General features: G+C 37.0%; 2 protein-coding genes across 4 annotated transcripts in view; one reads left to right on the forward strand and one right to left on the reverse strand.

Annotated features, from left to right (window-relative positions):
• The window catches only part of LOC133524059 (uncharacterized), a 73,242-nt gene that overhangs the window by 7,750 nt on the left and 44,101 nt on the right, over positions 1-21,391 (reverse strand). The window contains exons 17-18 of one of the 3 annotated variants that reach the window (XM_061859855.1): positions 9,137-9,219; positions 3,325-3,365 (exon numbers count right to left, since the gene is read on the reverse strand). In XM_061859855.1, the coding sequence (XP_061715839.1) occupies positions 3,325-3,365; positions 9,137-9,219 (124 nt within the window). Of the gene's footprint in view, positions 1-3,324; positions 3,366-3,611; positions 3,757-9,136; positions 9,220-21,391 lie in introns of those variants that run through there. The other 2 variants (XM_061859856.1, XM_061859853.1) reach the window with 2 other exon arrangements.
• LOC133524070 (transforming growth factor beta-1-induced transcript 1 protein) overlaps positions 11,127-21,391 on the forward strand; it is a 39,404-nt gene continuing 29,139 nt past the window's right edge. The window contains exon 1 of the mRNA XM_061859876.1: positions 11,127-11,259. Coding sequence (XP_061715860.1) covers positions 11,257-11,259 — 3 coding nt within the window. The 5' untranslated portion in view covers positions 11,127-11,256. The remainder of the gene's footprint in view (positions 11,260-21,391) is intronic.

A 21,391-nucleotide genomic window follows, 5' to 3' on the forward strand; every position in this document is an offset into this window, starting at 1 on the left:
GAAAATAATGGTCCTTAAACGAATCCCCACTATTTTTTGTTATTTTTGTTACACCTTGTATGAAAGTCACGTGGCTCTTCATAGGATTTTTCATCCCGATTCATTGTTAGTTTACGTTTGGTCAAATAATTGGCTATAAATAAACCTTGAAACTCAAAGCCATAGTAAACCATACTAATACCAGGGTAACGTTGATTTTTGTTAATTTTACAGTTAGTGACTTTTTGTTGTCACCTGACGATATAAAATGTAATAATTTTAGGAAAGACGATTCCGGTTACCGCAATATCAAGAAAATATGACAGAATCCTGACCTTCCTTATCGCAAACATTGCACATTAGGAACTGGGCCTGACCTTGCTTTCGTGATGTGATCACAACACAACCATTACTAGCTTATTAGCTTACTAAAAATAAAAGCTTGCAAAAAGGCAGACGTGTATATAGGAATAAAATTATAGGTATTATTTATTTTTAGAAAGGTCGACTGAGAAGGGCATTTAACGGACTCGATCAGTTTCTCACTTGTCTGCTGTTGTCAAAACAACGGCATTTATTCGTGTGATGAGCATGGATATTTGTTCCTGAGTTATGGGTGTATTGTATGTATTTAAGCATTTATAAATATTTATATATTATATATATCGTTGTCTAAGTACCCTCAACACAAGCCTTATTGAGCTTACTGTGGGACTTAGTCAATTTGTGTAATAATGTCAAAAAAAAATACATTTTCGTACTACAGACTTCGAGTCTTATGGATAAATAAAAATCGGCAAAGCTCTCCAATAAGCTCAATAAGGCTTGTGCTGCGGGTACATATTATTATATACTAAAATAACAGTTGATTGATTCACGGTTAGTTTCACTAGACTTAAATCGACCGGGATCTAAACCGTGATTACCTTCTATATTGGACTATATCTGACGACGACCGGTTTGGCCTAGTGGGTAGTGACCCTGCCTACGAAGCTGATGATCCCGGGTTCAAATCCTGGTAAGGGCATGTATTTGTGTGATGAGCATGGATATTTGTTCCTGAGTCATGGGTGTTTTATATGTATTTAAGTATTTATAAATATTTATATATTATACAGGGTGAATCCTAAGTCGTGAACAGAAACATATGTTTCTTTCTGTTTAAATTTAGTTTAAACATGTGGACGTGACAACAGGCAAAAATATGTACGCGTTGTTTCTCAATTCTTTAATTAAAAAAATTGTTTTAAATTTACTGAGTCTCATGGTCACCCTAATTGCTACGTCAAACTGTCATAGACCCAGGGCATGTTATTAAGATTAATCATTCAACCTTTTTGTATTTGCTGGTAAGAACGTTAAAAAAAGATTAAATTGACAATGACAAATTCAAAAGTCATAACATGACGGTACGAATTTAAATTGAAAATTTCAAAATTATCAATTCGCGTTTAAAATGCCGGCTGCATATCCTTACACTTTTATTGAGCGTTTCGAAATGGTAAGACTTTACGCTCGAACCAACAGTACAGAGCAAACACGAGAAGGATTTCAAGAACATTACCCCGAATCACCAGTGCCGACACACAACCTGATTCGTAGCATGGTTCAAAATCTCCGGGACTATGGACAGTTTACTGTTCCAGCTCATGCACAGGCGAGAGGAAGGCCGATTATTCGCCCGGAATACCTGTACAGACGGATACGGAACTACTTTAACAGAAACCCACAAGCGAGCACAAGACAAGCTGCCAGACGCTTTCGTGTAAGCCAAATGTACGTGTGGCGTTTGCTTAATGCGTCTGGCCAACATCCGTTTCATTTTCAGCCCGTACAGGATCTCGTGTTGGCAGATTACGCGAAAAGAGTAGAATTTTGTCGGTGGCTGTTGCAAAACCAGGATACAAACATCCTATGGACCGACGAAGCGACATTTACTAGGATCGGACTTTTCAACCAGCACAACGAACATTGGTGGAGCGAACAAAACCCACACGTTGCGCGAAAGAATGCGTATCAAGTGAGGTTCAGTGTGAATGTTTGGGCGGGTATTGTCAATAATACAGTAATTGGGCCTCACTTTATTGTAGGGCGTCAGAATGGCCCAAACTATCTTCATTTCCTACGTCATGTCCTCCCAGGATTGCTTGAAGGAGTGCCTCAGGGGGAGTTAGTGGACTTGCATTATCAGCAGGACGGAGCTCCAGCTCATTTTCAACGTGACGTCCGTAATTACTTGGATAATGAATACCCGGAACGCTGGATAGGCCGAAATGGACCCATACAATGGCCACCGCGTAGTCCTGACTTAACGCCTTTGGACTTTTACCTATGGGGTGAAATCAAGAGAAAGGTTTATGAGCAGGTATCCAACACAGTGGCAGAACTTCGTCTTAAAATCATAGCCGCTTTTGACGAAGTAAAAGCGGACGAATTTGTACTAAGGAGAGTCAAAGATAACAACAGGTGACGGGCACAGTTGTGTGATGAATTAGGAGGCGAGTATTTTGAACATTTCTTAAAGTATGTATGAAATTAGCGTTAATTTTAAAATAAACTACGATTAAGAACCAATAAGTGTGTTTGCATTAAATGTACAGTGTAAGTTTTTGAAGTACACATGATGATCTTGTTTGATAACGTAAGTAGGCTCAATAAATGAGATAAAATAATTCTGCATAACAAGTGGTAGCTTAAACGCTGGTGGCTTAGCGATAAAAGCGTGCGACTTGCAATCCGGAGGTCGCGGGATTAAACCTCGGCTCGAACCAATGAATTTTTCGGAACTTATGTAAAGATATCATTTGATATTTTACCAGTCGTTTTTCGGTGAAGGAAAACATCGTGAGGAAATCGGACTAATCCCAATAAGGCTTAGTTTACCTTCTGCTTTAGAAGATCATATGGCAGTAGCTTCCGTAAAACCTAGTGCCTACGCCAAATCTAGGGATTAGTTGTCAAGCGGACCCCAGGCTCCCAAGAGCCGTGGCAAAATGCCGGGATAACGCGAGGAAGAAAAACAAGTGGTAGTTTAAGCTACAGACCAAATCTTGTCGAATAGGGTGACCATAAGGTTGGTGTTTTGGTTATTAAAAAATATTATCAATAAAGTTTAATTGTTTGCTTGTAGAGATAATGCAATGAATTTGCCTTAAAATACTGTAATAGAAACAACAATTTCTGTTTACGACTTAGGTTTCACCCTGTATATATCGTTGTCTAAGTACCCTCAACACAAGCCTTATTGAGCTTACTGTGGGACTTAGTCAATTTGTGTAATAATGTCCTATAATATTTATTTATTTATTATTATTTATTTATATTGTATTTGATATCTCCAGTTACCTGTGAACAAGATGCATGTAGCTGCGTCGAAATATCGGGAGCTAGAAAACAATATAAAAGGTAATCACGGTTTATATCCTGGTCGATTAAGTCTAGTGACATACTAAGATAACGTTGCAATGATATAATTACTGATGTGTTTTTTTGTGGCAAACAAGCATATACGTCCCGCCTGATGGTAAGCAGTCTCCGGAGCCGATGCTCGCCTGCAACTCCAGAGGAGTGACATGTGCGTTGCCAACCCTAACCCTCCGTATCCTCGTTGAGCTCTGGCAAAATTACTCACCGGCAGGATCACAAGACTATGAGTAGGGTCTAGTGTTATTTGGCTGCGGTTTTCTGTAAGGTGGAGGTACTCCCTCCAGGTCCAGATCTAGAGCAGAGCCCAACTGCTCTGCTCTAGATCTGGACCGACATCCGCTGTGCTGTGCCCTGCCACACAAAGCGAGATGACATTCACAATGTCCATGCCTCTCTTTTGGACGTAGTTTACGGACATATCCGGGTCCAAAGAGTATTGAAACTAAAACGAATTTAATTTTTTTATATTTTTGTATGGGGAACGAAATTTTCTATTTCCAAAATGAAAATTTCCTTTATTTTAATAACAAAACTTCCGTGAGATATAGACATATCGCTCGTCGCCTGCGTCGAGCAATCGGTCGCGGAGAGCTGCAGCCCGTAGTGTGCGTCGGTACGCCAACGCGCGCTCGCGTTGAAGCTTCTCGTTATGGAGCGAATAACGGATTTAAAAATATGTGAGTGGTCCGTTTTAACATAAATATGTTGTAAGTTGTTAAAATTATTTCTTTTAACTATTGTGAAATTTTCCTCAAATTTCCGAGATTTTTTACAACTTTTTGGAAATTTTCATCAACTAGTAAATCTGTACCTAAACATTATTATTTAAGAAAACACTCATATATGGCAGACATTTGTGCTCATTACACCAATAAAATTAAATGACCTTGAGATTTGAACCCAGGGCCATCGGCTCCTATCGGCGACTACCGTACCGACTAGGTCAGACCGATTGTTAAGAACCATTGATCTTGCTTAAATACTAATAATAAAAGGACGGGTAAATCTTATCCGGAATGCTTAAACCCGATATCAGTAGGATTACCTAATGATAAACGCGATAGCAGCAAGCCGATCCGCTTAAATAATACGAATAAATTATCACAAACAACAATACCAAGAATTGGTGTATAAAATAATCGAAGAAACTAGCCATAAAAAATGACATTCAAATTTTTTTTCGATAGATACGTGAGAAAATTTGGTTGTTAAAGAAAACAACTGTTATTAGAGTTATGAAGTTCCAGAGCAATGAAAACAGGTCAGATTATATGGAAAATGGGATATTTTAAACGGCTGTTAAATTAATCAAATTATTTAATTTTATACATAAACAAAAATAATCAATTATAATCGTCAGTATTTTAAAAGTAAAACTCATTTATGCTACTTGGTTTGTATGAATAAATGACATTATAAAAAAAAGCTATAAATCCCTAGGGAGTTCTAGCTTTTTTTCACAAAACTCCCGCGGGAACAAAATAGGCATTTGTCCTTCAGTACACCTGCATGAAATAAGATCTTTTTCGAGTAAGTGTGATCAAAATTGTATTAAACCCCTTTAAAAGTGATCCTTTTTAGGGTCCCATAAATATATAAACGGAACTCTATTACTAGGTCGTGCCTTATAAGGCCGTCTGTTTGTCACCGGGCTCGGCAACTGCTGTAGCAGGATATATATTTTTAACCAGTAAGCAAAACAAATATAAGTGATGAGAGGCCCGTTTAACCTTTTGAACGCCAAGAGCACTTAAAGGCGTCGTTACATGGCGTACGATTTCAAAGTAACCTTCACACTTTCAAGTAAGGTTTACATGAACTCGCTTTCGCCCGTGTGTGTAAGTGACGTTTTTTGTCATAACGTAAAGCATTGAAAGGGTTAACTAAAATAACAACGAAGACTATCGCACGCGCTTAATATATTGCTGTCCCACCTATGATGCCGGAATTATCCTGACTAGTTCCTGAGACGAAGGTCCGCCCCCGTTTTCACCCTCTTTTAACCCTTTGAACGCTGCACCTATCGTGTGCGGCGCGTCATCGTGTACCTTGTCAGAATGAACGAAGGTTGATATTGGGCTGAAGTCTTTGGAGGTCAAAGGTTAAAGGTTAAACTACAAAATCTAGGGGCCAATTCGAACTAACATATTAATCTCAAAATGATACGTGGGTAATACATCAAATGATGCCATTTTGTCATCGCTCGCGCTGTTATTTCGATGGTACTTGTTCCTGTTGCTGTATTGCCCAGCGAATTATGACAAAATTACGTCTTTTAAATATCATTTTGACATCAAAATGTAGTTGTTCTAGAACATTTGAAGAAAATATGAACCATTATGCTATTTTTAGTCACTCGCGCGACATATTTCGAAGATCCTAGGTCTCCATTCAAGCATTAACAGTGCATGAGTAGTGGCCACGAATGCCGCGCGCCGCGCTTGACATATCAACCAAATTTCAAGGTCATGTATATCTATTACATATAAAGTTCTTATCTATACGGAACCAATAATATGTATAATCTCATTCGAACACGTCTAATTATATTGTTATTTTCCATACTAACTGTCTATATGACTAGCACTTAATCCTTTACCCAAATATAGCACCTGGCGACACTAATTACTCACCAAACTAATAAGGCGTAACGTGGGTGTGACTACATGTGACGCCTCTGTTTTTTTGGTATTGTGTGAGAGAGAGATCCGGTGATAGGTGTGAATATCGAGGTCCTCATAAAGGCGGAAGATTACGCTTGACGAGTTATGCGAATTAGCGGTATCTTTAATGATATAGGAGTAAAAAATAACGTATGAAAATTTTATGGATGTGGTTCCAGGCAGTGCAGTATCACCTAGTTTAGCTTTTAAATATATGATATATTCTTCGAAGGTATACAATCAAAAATAGATTTTTGTACATGTATTGCATGTTGACGGCCTCCGAGCCTAGTCGGTAGTGACCCTGGCAGCAGGAGGTCCTAGGTTCGAATCCTGGTAAAGCCATTCGTGTGTTAAGGATGTGAGTTATGGATGTTTTCTATGAATATATAGCTATATATTATACCAGCTGTTGCCCACGACTTCGGGATTTTTTTCCCGATACACACTTTCAACCCCTTTTTAACTCTATTAGGGGAAGGGGGTATAAAAAAATAATTTTCAAAGGCACTAGAAATATTTTTCCTACTTTATAATATTTAGTCTTCCTAATTTACGAATATCAAATCCCAACCCTACTCAAATCGTTCCCGTTATAGACTTTCAACCCTCGTTTAACCTCCTTAGGGGTAGAATTTATAAAAAAAACGGTCAAGTGCGAGTTGGACTCGCCCATGAAGGGTTCCGTACCATTTATGACGTATTAAAAAAAACTACTTACTAGATCTGGTTCAAACCAATTTTCGGTGGAAGTTTGCATGGTAATGTATATCATATTTTTTTTTTGATTTTTCATTCTGTTATTTTAGAAGTTACAGGGGGGGGACACACATTTTTTCACTTTGGAAGTGTCTCTCGCGCAAACTATTCAGTTTAGAAAAAAATGATATTAGAAACCTAAATATCATTTTTGAAGACCTATCCCTAGATACCACACACGTATGGGTTTGATGAAAAAAAAAATTTTTAAATTGTTATGACGTATTAAAAAAAACTACTTACTAGATCTCGTTCGAACCAATTTTCGGTGGAAGTTTGCATGGCAATGTATATCATATATTTTTTTTAGATTTTTCATTCTGTTATTTTAGAAGTTACGGGGGGGGGGGCACACATTTTTCCACTTTGGAAGTGTCTCTCGCGCAAACTATTCAGTTTAGAAAAAAATAATATTAGAAACCTCAATATCATTTTTAAAGACCTATCCATAGATACCCCACACGTATGGGTTTGATAAAAAAAGATTTTTTGAGTTTCAGTTCTAAGACAGAATCGGACAGACAGACGGACATGACGAATCTATAAGGGTTCCGTTTTTTGCCATTTGGCTACGGAACCCTAAAAACGCTGAAATTGCTTTTCTTGTGTTGTAATATAGTGACTTTCTACGAAATCCCTCATTCACAAAAAAAATCGTTCCCGGTACAAATTTTTAATCCCATTTTCACCACTTTAAGCGAATTTTTTTTTCAAAACGCTGATATTACTTTCTTTTATTTCATTAAAATGTCTTTTTACGAAGTTTTAAGTTCCTAGCTCAAAGTAAAACTTGGACCTCATACAAACATTCATCCCCTTTTTAACCCCCATAGGGGTTGCATTTTTCAAAATCGCTTCTTATTTCTTGAACACATTATAAATGTAACCTGGTGTGAAAATATAAACTTTCTAGCTTTCTACCTTGTTGAGCGTATTGTGGGACTATGTCAATCTGTGTACAATTGTCATATAATATTACAATATTATATACTTAAGATTAAATATCATTTTATTTCAACTTATGGTTTAGACGTACCAGGGGTCTCCGCACTAGGCAACGCCTGTATCGCGGGCAACCAAAAACAAGTCACATTAAAATCAAGTTAAAAAATATATATCCGATTGGCGGGAGAAAGCGATTAAGTGGCGATATTTTTCTAAGATAGGCGTAGATTTAGGTACAAATAACATTGGGACAGTCAAAACGGCCGTTTTGATATACAGATTATGTCGGCCCAGTCACTTCGTAGTTGATTATTATCTTGACTGTGTTGTATTATTTTTGTTTCACGTATTGAGGAAGAGATTGAGGTATGGGCACTGTAAAATGTCATCTCGCTTTGTGTGAGGGAAGTGGGGAAGTACAGAACCTTACAAAAAACTTCAGCCAAATAAGATTAGACCCTACTCATAGTGTTGTGTTCCTGCCGGTGAGTAAGGTTGCCAGAGCTCAACGAGCGTGCGGAGTGTTAGGCTTGGCAACGCGGCTTGGCAAATAGGTACGGTGACTGATTACCATCAGGCGGGCCGTAAGCTTGTTTGTCACCGACGTAGTATATAAAAAAATTAATATACGTAAAAGTAGTGCAAACCAGGTATTAATTTAATTAACTGGCATAACAAGACGGTCGTTTGGGAGTTTTTAGATTTTTGACACACAAAACACACGATGTTTGGTTTTTCAACCGGCGGTATTCGTTTTCGCTTACATACATCGTGAATGTTGTGTGTCAATAATCAAAATACTTCTAAATCCCGGTAGGTGCCCCAGCCTCAAAGTTGAATGTAAGAAACACACGCACCTCGCTTCTGGGACATTGAACTTTGAAACTTGTCAGTACTATGAAGGTTGGGAACCTTCATAGTCTTTTTGAAAGCCTTCCTTCATACCTTCATAGTTTTTTTGATCAGAAATCTACGTCAGCGTTTATATTCGCCACCACAGATAGACCGCATTCCCTCGTTACAGTACTCACATCTATTTAACCTTTGCTCAAAAATATCTAAATACACCTCCACACTCCAACGCCTTAATAATAGAGGCGTGTTCAGATAGGTATTTGTGAGCACCTTTGCCGCTCCGATATATCTGATGGCGACTGTAAATCATAAAGATCCGGATCCTGGTCGAATTTATAGTAATTATTTTGCATTTTTTCGAGAACAAGTTTTTCTGCTCTATACAGTACAACTGGGGGTTGAAACTGCCATTTTTGATTAACACCCACCACACCTATTAAAGTTAAAAATGAGATCAAATTGACAATTAGTTCGGATCGAATTCCTGCCTAAAGACAAAATGTAAATACCTTAATTTGCTATTAGACTGCCCCGCGCAGAGCTGTCTCAGGAGCACAGACACGTCGCTCGTGGAGCTCACATCCTTGTCATCCTGAAACAAATTTGTTTTTATTAAACATGGTACATTAATGGAACCTACAGAGTACTTAGGTGGCTATCATCAATTCCAATATACGAGGACGCGCCCACATTGATATAATAAAGGGCCAGCCATACCTAAATTGCCGGTGACAAAAGGTATAGTGATACGATTATACCTCTAGCACAGGGCATAATTAATTTAATTTATTTTTCAATAGTCAACAATGGTCCATAATGGTTAGTAACATTAAGATTTAAAACTAAGTGTTTGGTGCCGGGTACCGGCCATGCATGACACACTTAAAATGTCGCACAATGGGTCTGCACGTAGTCGATTCGTCGAGGTTGAGTCGTATTATCGGCCCGCTAAAGTAGCCAGGATGGGGTTGGAGCTGTCCCGCACTCTGCAGAGCAACGAGGCAATTCTCTTTCATTTATTGACAGGGAGGGAGTTGCAATAACGATAATTTCAATTATCGAAGCTTCTATCATATACCTACTGGTGATCGTTACTAGTTTGTAAAAATATAACTTTATTGAAAGTATTATCATGAAACCATATAATAACAAAATTTCCTTGTTCTTTATTTTAAACGGACTTTTGTAATATTTTTTTTCTTACCTAGCGATTGTAAACTTTACAAAAAAAGTACGTATACGTACTTTTTTTTAAATAAAGTTTATAAATTTTATCAACCCCGAAATAATTCTTACAAACAATATACAGCTGCAATTCTGCAAACGAAGCTGGGAGCGATAACTAATATTAGGGAAATCTATCTATAATTTAATTTATCGATATAGGACACTACATGTTAAAAAATTATGCTCAATAAAATTCAAGGTCTGTTCATGATACTTAATTAAAAAGCCCAAAGGGTCATTCTCCAAGAATAGGTCTGCGGTTGCGTGTAATTGCCACGGCTATTTTTATACATTTCCAATTCCTTTCTATGGCAAATAGGATTCCCTTCTACGAGTATGGAACACACCATCTGATAGATACCACCATAGGATTTAAAGTCAAGTTACTCGAATGCCGCTGAAGCCTTGTCCCGGTGATGTCACGCCGGGATCGAACCCCGTCCTCCTCCCAGACGTAAACAGCTCCCGCGCCCCGTAAATGCAACTATTACGTCATGTCGCGATAAAAATATACACTACAGATTTAAAACGGTAACGCAACCCGCTCATCATACTGTCATTATTACGTCTTATGGCGATACAACTGATACGAGTATGTTAAATTATTCAAGAAGATATTGAGCTCCATGACGGTATACCTAATTGACGTTAACATTTAAGCTGTAAGCAACTAAAATGATTGCACACACAGTGACTATACTTTTTATTGATTTATTTAAAATACACTGAGATGCTGTAGACAAATTCAGTAACGCTTTTATTCTTTGTTAAATCATGCTTAGTACTTTTTAAGAGTCCTTAAATACATTTTCTTTTCCATTTATAAGTATAGATTCATAACATGCAGTGTGTGTGTGAGAGTGTTTTTTTACCAATAATTAGCGCTTAGACTTCTAAAAACCTTTATTAGAAATGAACTCCCAAACTCCTGCCCGCGTAGGCAACGTGCATATTGTTCACGCTTCGTGGTGAACGAAACGCAACTGTCACAGTCGCACTAACATGGAAGAGTGATAGAGAGAGATGACTACGCTACGCTACGGAGCGTTAACGATTGTAACGTTGGCTACGCGGCCAGGAGTCCATCAGCTATTTCAGCTACTGCCATATTACTTACATACCGTAATATATATAGATACCAAAGAAAAAGTGGCCAAGATCTTAAGTGCCAAAAACATCATATCAGGAAGTCAGAATAATAAAATTAAATAAGTTGAGTTGTTATTTGCTAAGCTGTACTTTCATATATCCTGTACTGCCTAGAGTTATCTTACTGCAGTAAAAGCGATGACTGTACCTGCTCAGGCAGGCGATCGCGCGGCCCCGGCAGTCCACATCGCGACCGCACGGGAATCGCACGCGCATAATTTACGGATACCGGCCAGTTTGACAGTTACATACCATGGTGAGTGTTTGTAAACTTTGGCGCGAGTAGGAAAGAACGAAAGTGATTTTCAAGAAAAGTTTTACGAGGTTTTAGAAATATTTCATGTTATACGCGCTTATGCTTTAGGAAGGTTTTAATAAAAACTGATGGTACTGCGTTTAAATCTGAAATTCGTCAGGACGATTGTTATTTTTATTTGCAAATAATATTAATTGCTTAAAATATAAAAATAACTCCTAAACTTATCTTATAAAATGTGGCTGTATTAACATTATTAGTGCTTCGCGCTAAACTTTGTTCACGAAGCACTTCGGTTTTGGAATTCGGTTACTTATATGAGTTTTTCACAGATACCGATAGACATATATTTACAAAATTTGGAACAGTTATATAGCAATTACCACCAGTAACATCGCAAATATTTTTTTTATCTTTTATTTGTAATGTTGAGTGTGTGTGTGTTTTTAACCGACTTCAAAAAAAGGAGGTTCTCAATTCAACTGAATTTTTTTGTTGTATGTATGTTACTTGATATCTCCGAGAATCGTGAACCGATTTTCAAAAATTTATTTTATATCGAACGGGTATAACCCCGAGATGGTCCCTTTGGCACCAAGTCGGGGTCTGATGATGGGATCTTGGAGAAATCGAGGGAACTCTTCAAATGTTATAGGTACATTTATGGCGCTTTTGGTAATTTCTGAAGTCGGTTATTTTTTTTGTTAAAAAGTTTTATTATTATTGAAATGAGAAGTATATCTAAAAATAATCCAAACGAAAATAACATTTGATTCGTTTTAAAAGAAAATGTTCCTTACCTATTGTCAAAATTACGCGACTGCCATGCCCATAAGATTCAATTAAAAATAAACCTTTACGTAAATAAATAATAAAAAAATAAAAATAATATCATATAATAATTATACTTGCCTATCATATTTTAGATTGAACTGTCCCTACAGTGCGTGGACCAAAACACGAAATTTCATACGTTTACATCAGCTAGCAATTAAAATTAAGTAAACAGTAATTGAATCACCGTAACGGCAAACAACTACGAGTATCCGTTACAATACACACCGTAGCGAATTAGTAACGAGTTTCATGATTTCATTAGGAAACTGCGGGAAATCTTTCGTCGGCTGTATTTCTGAATAAATTATAAATTACCTTTTCAGGGGCAACGGGAACATTATTACGGTCGATTTTTATATTGTTGTCGATTTTTTTCGCCACATTGCAATAAAATTTGTTGGATAGATACAGTTTCACCGTATGTAGTCATAGATATAATATTCCTAAAGATGGAGTCTAAGCCAGCTGTCACCATAGCCTCACACACACAGCCACATGTTTATGTACGATTAGCAATGAGAAACCAAACCGTTGTGGCTTTGTGAGTTCGATAGTGCAATAATCAACGGCAGAAATTCACGGTACAACGGCCAAAACCAACTAAAATATGTTTTCCGCAATATTCCGCAAGTATTCATTATCCATTAGCATATCTATGATGATAATTTTTAGTGAAGATATGAGCAAATTTCACTAAAGGACCAACTCCGAAATCAGGAATAATAAAAAAAATACTATTTCAAACATTTTGGCTGATCAGATATTTTCTACGCGAGAGGCTAATTATTTTCGCATCCAACTTTCAGTCCACCCCATTAGTATGATAAAATTGATAACAGCCCATTTAATTAAATATTTCGATTACTTAAGTAGTTGCTACCCGAATAGTAATACGATTAACAAAAACAACATTCAAAACTTAGGATTTGCATACAGTCTAAAAACGGCTATAATAAATCATCTGACTTGCTCAGTTAATGATGCGCCTCAAGACAAAACTTGTTATTATAAATATTGTATACCTATAAACAGATCTATGACAATATTGGATAACTGTTGTTAGGTGCAGGGGACACCGATTCTTCATGATGCGTGGATATGGATACCCTTCGACCATTTTTTAAGCCATGGGAAAAGTGGATATACACCGTGTTTTTTCTGATTTCTGTTAATTTCAAGGTTGCATTCTTGAGCTTAAATTAAGTAACTTTCTCAAAGACCGGTATTCTAATTAACTCCGTTTCGGGGATAATCAATAATTTATTTTTATCTTATAAGGCCCTCACGAGAGTATACACTTGTCTTAGGGCCTGTTTACATATTGATTAGTGTTTAGTAAGAGTGTGTATACATTTGCTACTAAACGTAAATACTATCTCGGACGATTGATGTTGGAAATGACATTGATATGTCACAGTTTTGAGTTGTTGACTTTTTATAAAAATATTAAAATATAAAAAAAAATATTTAAAAAACTATTTTCTTTTTTTTTAATTAACTATGCCATTTCGTTTCCTTAAACGTACTTACCCATACTCTGGAGTTAACGGAATTAAATAAAAACACGATGTATAGCACTGGAGTAGCCTACATGCTCATAATAGTCAATGTAGTAGATTATACAATGGTTATTAACATAGGTTTAGTATATTAATAAGTTACTAATATAATATAATAGCCGATCATAAAACTGTCAGTATAAAAGACGCGAAATTAATTTTTTTATGGGATGTCTAATTAAAATTTTGAATTTTGTATGAAATGGCTTGACTGAATATATATATTTTATATGCTTTGTTACTCTGATGAGTTGGATACGCCACTTTATAGCTTGCCCGTAATTATTCATTTTCAGGGCTAGTGCTTTTGCTATTCGTAATCGTAAGGTAATGCAGGGTTAAAAAAATAGTTTTTATATGATTAAAAAAGTACATACATACATACATATAATAATATACAAAAACGGCACAATGTGATGAGTGGGGTGAACTTGCAATCGAACAGACTGGATTTCAGCATAATTATAGTAGATAGCTTTTAAATATGAATTGATTGAGTCTTATTCCTTCCAATTCGATTTATTAACCGATTTATAAAAAATAGTTTTCTACTTGACAGCCCCTGAGTGTTTAATTATATCGATACCTTTGAGTTCAATTGCCGTAAAGGACATGTTAATATCTTTGGGTTGGCTTAACAAAGGTATCGATATGTCACACCTGTACGCCTAGCACAGGAGTGACGCGACAGTATCTCGGTCGCGAGATAGACTACTCGTCTTTTTCTCACTGTGTTAATTAGAGAGGGATGGGTAGTCTATCTCGCGGGCGAGATACTGTCGCGCCACTCCTGTGCTAGGCCTACTGAGCCTTCATAATCCGTATATATATGTTATTAGCGTATACGCGCATACAGCCAGCAGCAGAAGATATTTGGTACGCATTATTAGAGTCTCAGAAGATTTATGTTCCAATCGAATCTGATTGCTATTTTTAAAATTGTATGCTCCAAAATACCTTTATTTTTGCACTAAAATGTAAAGCATTATGCATAAGGCATCACCTCGGCATCATTATTATAGTGATAAATATATTTTGTCTTGAACGTCGCGTGCACGCCAGATACGAGAATAGGCGTTTTAGTACGAAATAAAACATACCGGAATCTGGGTTGACGCGCACGCGGACCAATTAAAATAAAAGCTTAAAATATCATTTTACAAAGCCATTGAAATATACGTACATTTCAATAAAGGTTAGAAAATAGAAAAGCAAAATAGACCGAGAAAGAGGGTCCCTTTAAGTACACGAGGCTAACGACTCCTTTGCAGCGTATCCACGGTGTTTTTTTTAAACTCCTTTAATTTGAAGGGTACATTCCTGAGCTTAAATTAAGTTACTTTCCCAAAGACACTGGTATTCTAATTAACTTCATATCGGAGATAATAGAAAATGTGTTTTTACCTAATTAGGCCTCTGTGAACGTGTACACTTGCCTTAGGGCTTGTTTACACATTGATTAGTGTTTAATATGAGTTTATGCATTTTCTACTAAACACAAGTACTATCTCAAACAATCGAAGATCGAAATGATATTGATATATTAACGACGCTATATGCAGCATTTAATTACTTTTTACAAAAGAATAAAAGTTTTTTTTTGTAAATTTACTATGTCTCCTTAAAAGTACTTAGCCATACCCCGAAATAAACGGAGTTTAAAAAAACACCGGGTATAGGTACCTCCAAAGAAAATCTCTAATAAGAAATACGATCTACAGTTCAAGAACGATGCTACAGGCGGATATGAGACGTTCGTGACCACTTTCATTTAACATTACAGGCCTGGAAATGCTGTGCGAAATTATTTTGCAAATGTCTCGAGTCCGCACGCCTGATACGTGACGTTTCCGAGTCTATTTCGACAAAAATAATTTACGTAGCACCTTCTGTGTTCATCATTCGACCACAGCTTCATGGTACCTATTTCTTTTGCTATCATAAAAGCCAAAAATACCCGTTAAAGTTACTTCCGACGCCGACGGTATAGCATTAGAGGTAGGTCGCTTAAAATTAGTCATGGATTTGACCTTGATTCGTAAACATTAGGAAGATTAAGGTAGCACTTTCTTATGACAGCTACAAAGCCATAAAGATTTATCATGCGAATGTCGACTTTTATGACAAGTTATGATTAATATTCCGGCTTCATATCGTCTCGTGTAGGTAAATAAACATGCAAACTCTCGTAGCTACGTCAGTAAAATTATACAGTGATAGTTAAAAGAAAAACCAAATAGGGTGGATACTTACTACCTATCTGCAATTTTATAGAAGTTATTGTGACCTTAATGAGTGTAGGCATAGAAAATATGTGTCTGACGATTAACCTAGATGTCGACTAAATTTTTTAATTGAAGTAAACATATAGTAATCGATATGGTCCGATCTTCACTTCCTCAAGCTTGGCTATGCTGGAGCCAATGTTCTAAACACACTGAGTTGACCATGGGGGCACCCGATAGCTCAATTGGTTAGAAGCATTGGTTCCAGTGAATCCAAGAATATGGGTCCAATTACCATTTGGGCCATATTCTACTCAATTAAAATCTTTGATCAAAAATGTCGTTTCGTGAAATACGTATTATAATACATTTTGCAACTAATTTAGCTAAGTATGACAATTAACAGACTGGCACTACTGGAATGACTACTTCTTAAGTTCAAAGCCGTTATTTTTTTCTGATTTGCGTCATATTCATATTGCATGTTTGCCATTTGCACTCTTCATTGATAGAATTAATGAAATCAGTATATTTTTAGTTTGTTTTAAGAATTCACTGAACTAAGTAGAACCCAAGTAAAATTTAATTTTACTAGCTAGTGATTTAAGGCTATCTGATTCGTGATCTTAACATTTGACAGACAGACGCCTACACAATAGTTTAACAACTACAAATGGGATGATTAACAGGCACAAAAACTTATCTTTTCATTTATCTATCTATACTTATCTTTGTTTTTGTAGTTCGATACAATATTAAATTCACTAGTTTTTATTGGCGTTAAAAAGAAGAAAAAAATTGGGTCTGTAGTCAAAATGGGGTAGAACGGTCGGGTGCTGGGTGTTTTCCTCAAGATTCGAAATGGAACTATTTCTTTGTTCATTTATTGTACTTCAATATAAAAAGCAAAATAGTGATGGAAATAGCAGATCTTCGAAGTTATATTACCTTTACCTATAATGCATAGAACCTTCGAATTCTTTTAACCCGTGTGTATAGGTACCTAGTATCCGATTAAGTTGCCCTTCAACTCTATCCGGTTCCAGAAGGACATCTTTTCAAAAAAGTCGTGGCTGGTGGGACAAAAATCTCCCATCTGTTACCATAGGGGATAGCTGGGAAAAACCATAATCTTACAAATTCAATGTAAACTTTGTTTCGAACACTGAATATGTGTGTATATAGTGTAGACTGTAGATGTGCGTAACGTACGCCACAGTGGCCTTCCCGATTCCCCAATGTCAAGGAGTTTAAAACTTCGATTTTACCATTATCTTGTTATTTTTAGCGCTTGAACTACATACAGTTCTCATCTAGAACGCCAATGTCAAGGCGAAACATTAGTAAGCTGAATCATCAGTGCATCTAGTTTAATAGGTTTTTAATTATTCTCATCATAGAATTAGGAAATGTGTGTTTAAAACTAGATTTAGATCTCGACACCAAAAAGCTTGCCGAGTGAGATAGCTCGAGGAAGACCTGTCCTTTTCTTTATTAAGAGTGACTATCAAGTAACAGTGGAATACAATATTTATCATGGGACAATCTTATACAAATCGACCTAGTTCCACAGTAAGCTCAATAAGGCGTGTGTTGTGGGTACAAGGGTGGGTATATATAAGTATAATAGATAATATACAGATGAATACTTAAATCAGTGCCGGATTAACCATTAAGCAAAATAAGCACTTGCTTAGGGCACCAAGTGTAGGGGGGCACCAAAATCGTAGGAAAAAAACGCGCAGGCTGCATCAGCATCGTAGTCGTAGTGTAGTACTTATGTACACGAAACTTTTTGATACGTGTGCATGTACCCATCTAATAACGAAGGGTCGTAAGAGAGTGAGGACACGTATTTAAGCACATCCCCAACCTTATGCGGAGGCCATCAAAGCTCATGGCCAAAAAATCTTACCGTCGGGCTTGTGGCCAACCGATTTTCTCGACGTAGATTACCGATTTTGTAGCGTATTTTGCTCTCTTGCACACCAGATGTGTCGGCCAGGCCGAGTTGCTGCAGAGCCGCGATCCCGCGACCTAATTATCAAAGTGTAATATAGGGCCCTGCGAAGGCCGAAAAACAAAAGCATCTTTATCAAGTTGCGCTTTCGTGTTAAGGCAAAGGCCGAGCAGTAGGAAGACCGTGATTACATAGGTTCGATTTCAAGCCACTCTTTTGCAGTTCGGCGTTAGGTCTTATGCGACGCCAGGCCTTTTACTTTATGCAAACTGCCTCACTTTCGCTTGGCTATGGATCCAAATCCATGCTGTCCTCTTTCGGCTCGACCTTTGGCCTCATCCGTAAGCGCCGCCTCATCGAACGCTCAGCGCATTCAGGCTTAGACTTTGCCTTTAAAAACACTGATTTCAACCTTCACGATTTAGGCCAATCAAATTAGATCCAAAAATAGCGTTTTGAGGAATTAATTCCCAGCAAGCTGGAAATTGATTTAATACATTTATTTGGTCCTAAATGCGTATAACCTGAGTTTGCTCTATCCCAGGAGGTGTGTGCATACATTGTGAGATCCTTTGGAGATAATTTTTTTCTTTGGATTGCCAAACCACTCGATGTAGAAGGAACCCCCTATCAATTATATTAGCACTTGGTGGATCCGACACTGGTAAGAAAGCGTTTTCGGATTATTGACATGATTTTACCAAAAATAAAAAATGTCGACTTTTTTTTACAATTTACTACGAATACATATTAAGGTACCTACCTTAAGTCAATCAAACAATCAATATATTTTATGCAAGAACATAGTTAAATTACATTTCGGATCCTCAGTATAAATTTTAATAATACTCGTAATTAGATCAAATTTTCCGCCGGACGTACCATTTTCGATTTACAAGCAAAAAAAACTGAAAAAGAGGAAACATTTATGCACACCTCCTGGAATGGAGCAAACTCGGATTACACGTATTTTTAGGTCGAAAAAATCTAATTGTATTGGCCTAATTGTGACACATTATTATTTAAGAAAACGGGACTTAATCGCGTTTGATTAAGTTCTAAAATTACCTCCAACATCAAAATAATGATGTCGACTTTACACAGTCTTCTCCAAAACCATGGGGACAACGCCGTCCTTGAAACGTCGGGTCAGAGGTAATTTTAAAACTTACCCTATTAAGTCCCGTTTTCGTAAACAATAATTTGCTATTTAAGACATTTGTGACCATTGGTACTTGTTCTGACAAGAACCAATGGCCAATGGTTAAGCCCCTACTGAAGCTCGGCCTTTGCCCTCACATGAATGAGCTTCGCAGGAAAGCTCTAGAGGTTGCAAAATCCTGTGCAGAATACGGCCTATGTCTTACGTCTTCGCTTACACTTGGACAATGGTTGGCTTGGCCTCCGGACTTATGCGAAGCACGGTCTTCGAATTTGCTTACACTTCACCTTACCTACTCTTGGAACAATACTGCTGCAGTACTGTCAATTTCTGTGATAAAATGATGTGACGGATTGAAAATTCTATTCTCAGCAGTAATGCGGCAATAAACGTCACTCAATTTACCAAGAAAATTAAATGTAATCTTGATGAGGGGGCACCATGGTCTAGAAATGCTTAGGGCACCAAAATGTCTTAATCCGGCACTGACTTAAATACATAGAAAACATTAACTCCGGAACAAATATCTGTCATAAACACACAAATAAATGCCCCTACCAGGATTCGAGCCCAGGACTTCTCGCTTTGTAGGCAGGGTCACTACCGACTAGGCTACGAGGCCGTTAAAATGAATGAATTTTGCCACAGCTAAACAAATCATGCTGCCTTTATTATTAATTAAAATTTCATTATTTTATATTCCGCAATTATTAACTCACTTAAGAATATTAAAGGATAATACCACATAAAAATATGCTGAAAATTGAACTATTTTTTTTAAATTAAGTACACGCAAAATACTTAACTACCAAAGAAACTGTATTCTTTCTGGCCTGAATGGCAACATTTAGAAAGGGAGCTAGGGGTCAGAGATTAAGCAAAATTAAAACTTTAATGTAATAAATTATAAAGTAAATTTTATTTATTGATTTTTTTACAGTACTTGTTCCTCTTGTAAAAAAAATCCTCGTTTCCCATCTACAAACACTGAGTTGTAATATAATTCTACGGCCGATAATCAGTGTCCCGTAGAGTCCTGACAGCGTTGCGGTTGTAAACTTGTCTTATAAAAACATGTGGTGAAACATAATCGCTTGTAGGTATCGTGTGACCACGTTGGCGTTTTTGAGAATCCGTCCAATATTAGGTATAAAAGTGAACGTTTGTATGATTGGCTGAACAATTTCGATGAAATTTGTCATGCAGTTCTTAATTCCAAAGAGGGTGAAATGGGGTTAAACATTTGTATGGAAGTGCTAAACACTGTAGCAGACGTAGCCCTGACAACCGCCAAGCTTAAATGAGACTGGGCCGGACATATCTGCCGTATGCCAAACGATTTGTGGGCCAAGTAAGTAAACTACCGAGTGGACAGTGGACACCAAACATAGTGCGGAGTCACGGCAGACCTCGAAGGAGATGGAGGTACGACTTTGACGTCCTTCGGAAAGATTGACCTAATATTGCTATGGGACGAGATGCGTGGTAGAAAGAGAGGGAAGCCTTTGCCCAGCTGTGGGACACATTAGGCTAATAAAATAATGGAAGTGCCATTACCAAGTTTCGAATGCTGTCGCGGACTGTTGCCAGTAGTATAATTATAACAGACGTTAGTATGGTCGTCATTCTCCCATTATTAGTAATTAGGTACAGTTTTTTGTCGATCATGTTTTTTTCAAATCAGACAATGTTTGGCATGGTATGTTGAGCAAGTTTACGACAGATGTTAAAATGTGAAAAGTCATATATGAGTGGTTTCGCACTTACCTGTTACCCTTGAAAAGCACAGGTGTAAGATTTTTACAAAATTATCAAAGTAATAAAAAATATTAGCAAGTAAAGGCACGTGCAAATATGTTGCAAACATGCGGTTTTACTGATTCATTGACTTATATGCCAAAACTACAGGTGTCGCATTCCTAGAAGCCTATCTTATTTATGATGACTCATATTAAATAATAAAACTTACATTCAAAAATAAAATTGTAGTCAATTTCAACGAAAAGCTGTAACAAAATATATCACTTGAAGAACTCTACACATTATGAAGGTAATCTTCTGATCGATCGAACCTACTATTTTGTAACTACAGAAATTCAGACTAGTTTTTACTTAACATAGCAACAATTATTTTTATAGTATTTAGGCAGAACTAATTCTGATACAATCAAAAATCATGTCTCCACTCTCACTCATCCATCGTAACGTACTCCATTAAATGTAAGAATAAACAGATACCGTACTATTGTATAATCGCCTTAACCACGCAGACAATAAGAACTACGATATTTACGGATACCTGTGTTTTTAGTTTTTACGAGTTGTGCTAAAACAAACTCTGCTGCTTAGAAAATAACAGCGTCTATACCAGTACATATTATGTAAGCTA

Source organism: Cydia pomonella, chromosome 13 (genome assembly GCF_033807575.1).
Source record: "Cydia pomonella isolate Wapato2018A chromosome 13, ilCydPomo1, whole genome shotgun sequence".
Taxonomy (NCBI): Eukaryota; Metazoa; Arthropoda; class Insecta; order Lepidoptera; family Tortricidae; genus Cydia; species Cydia pomonella.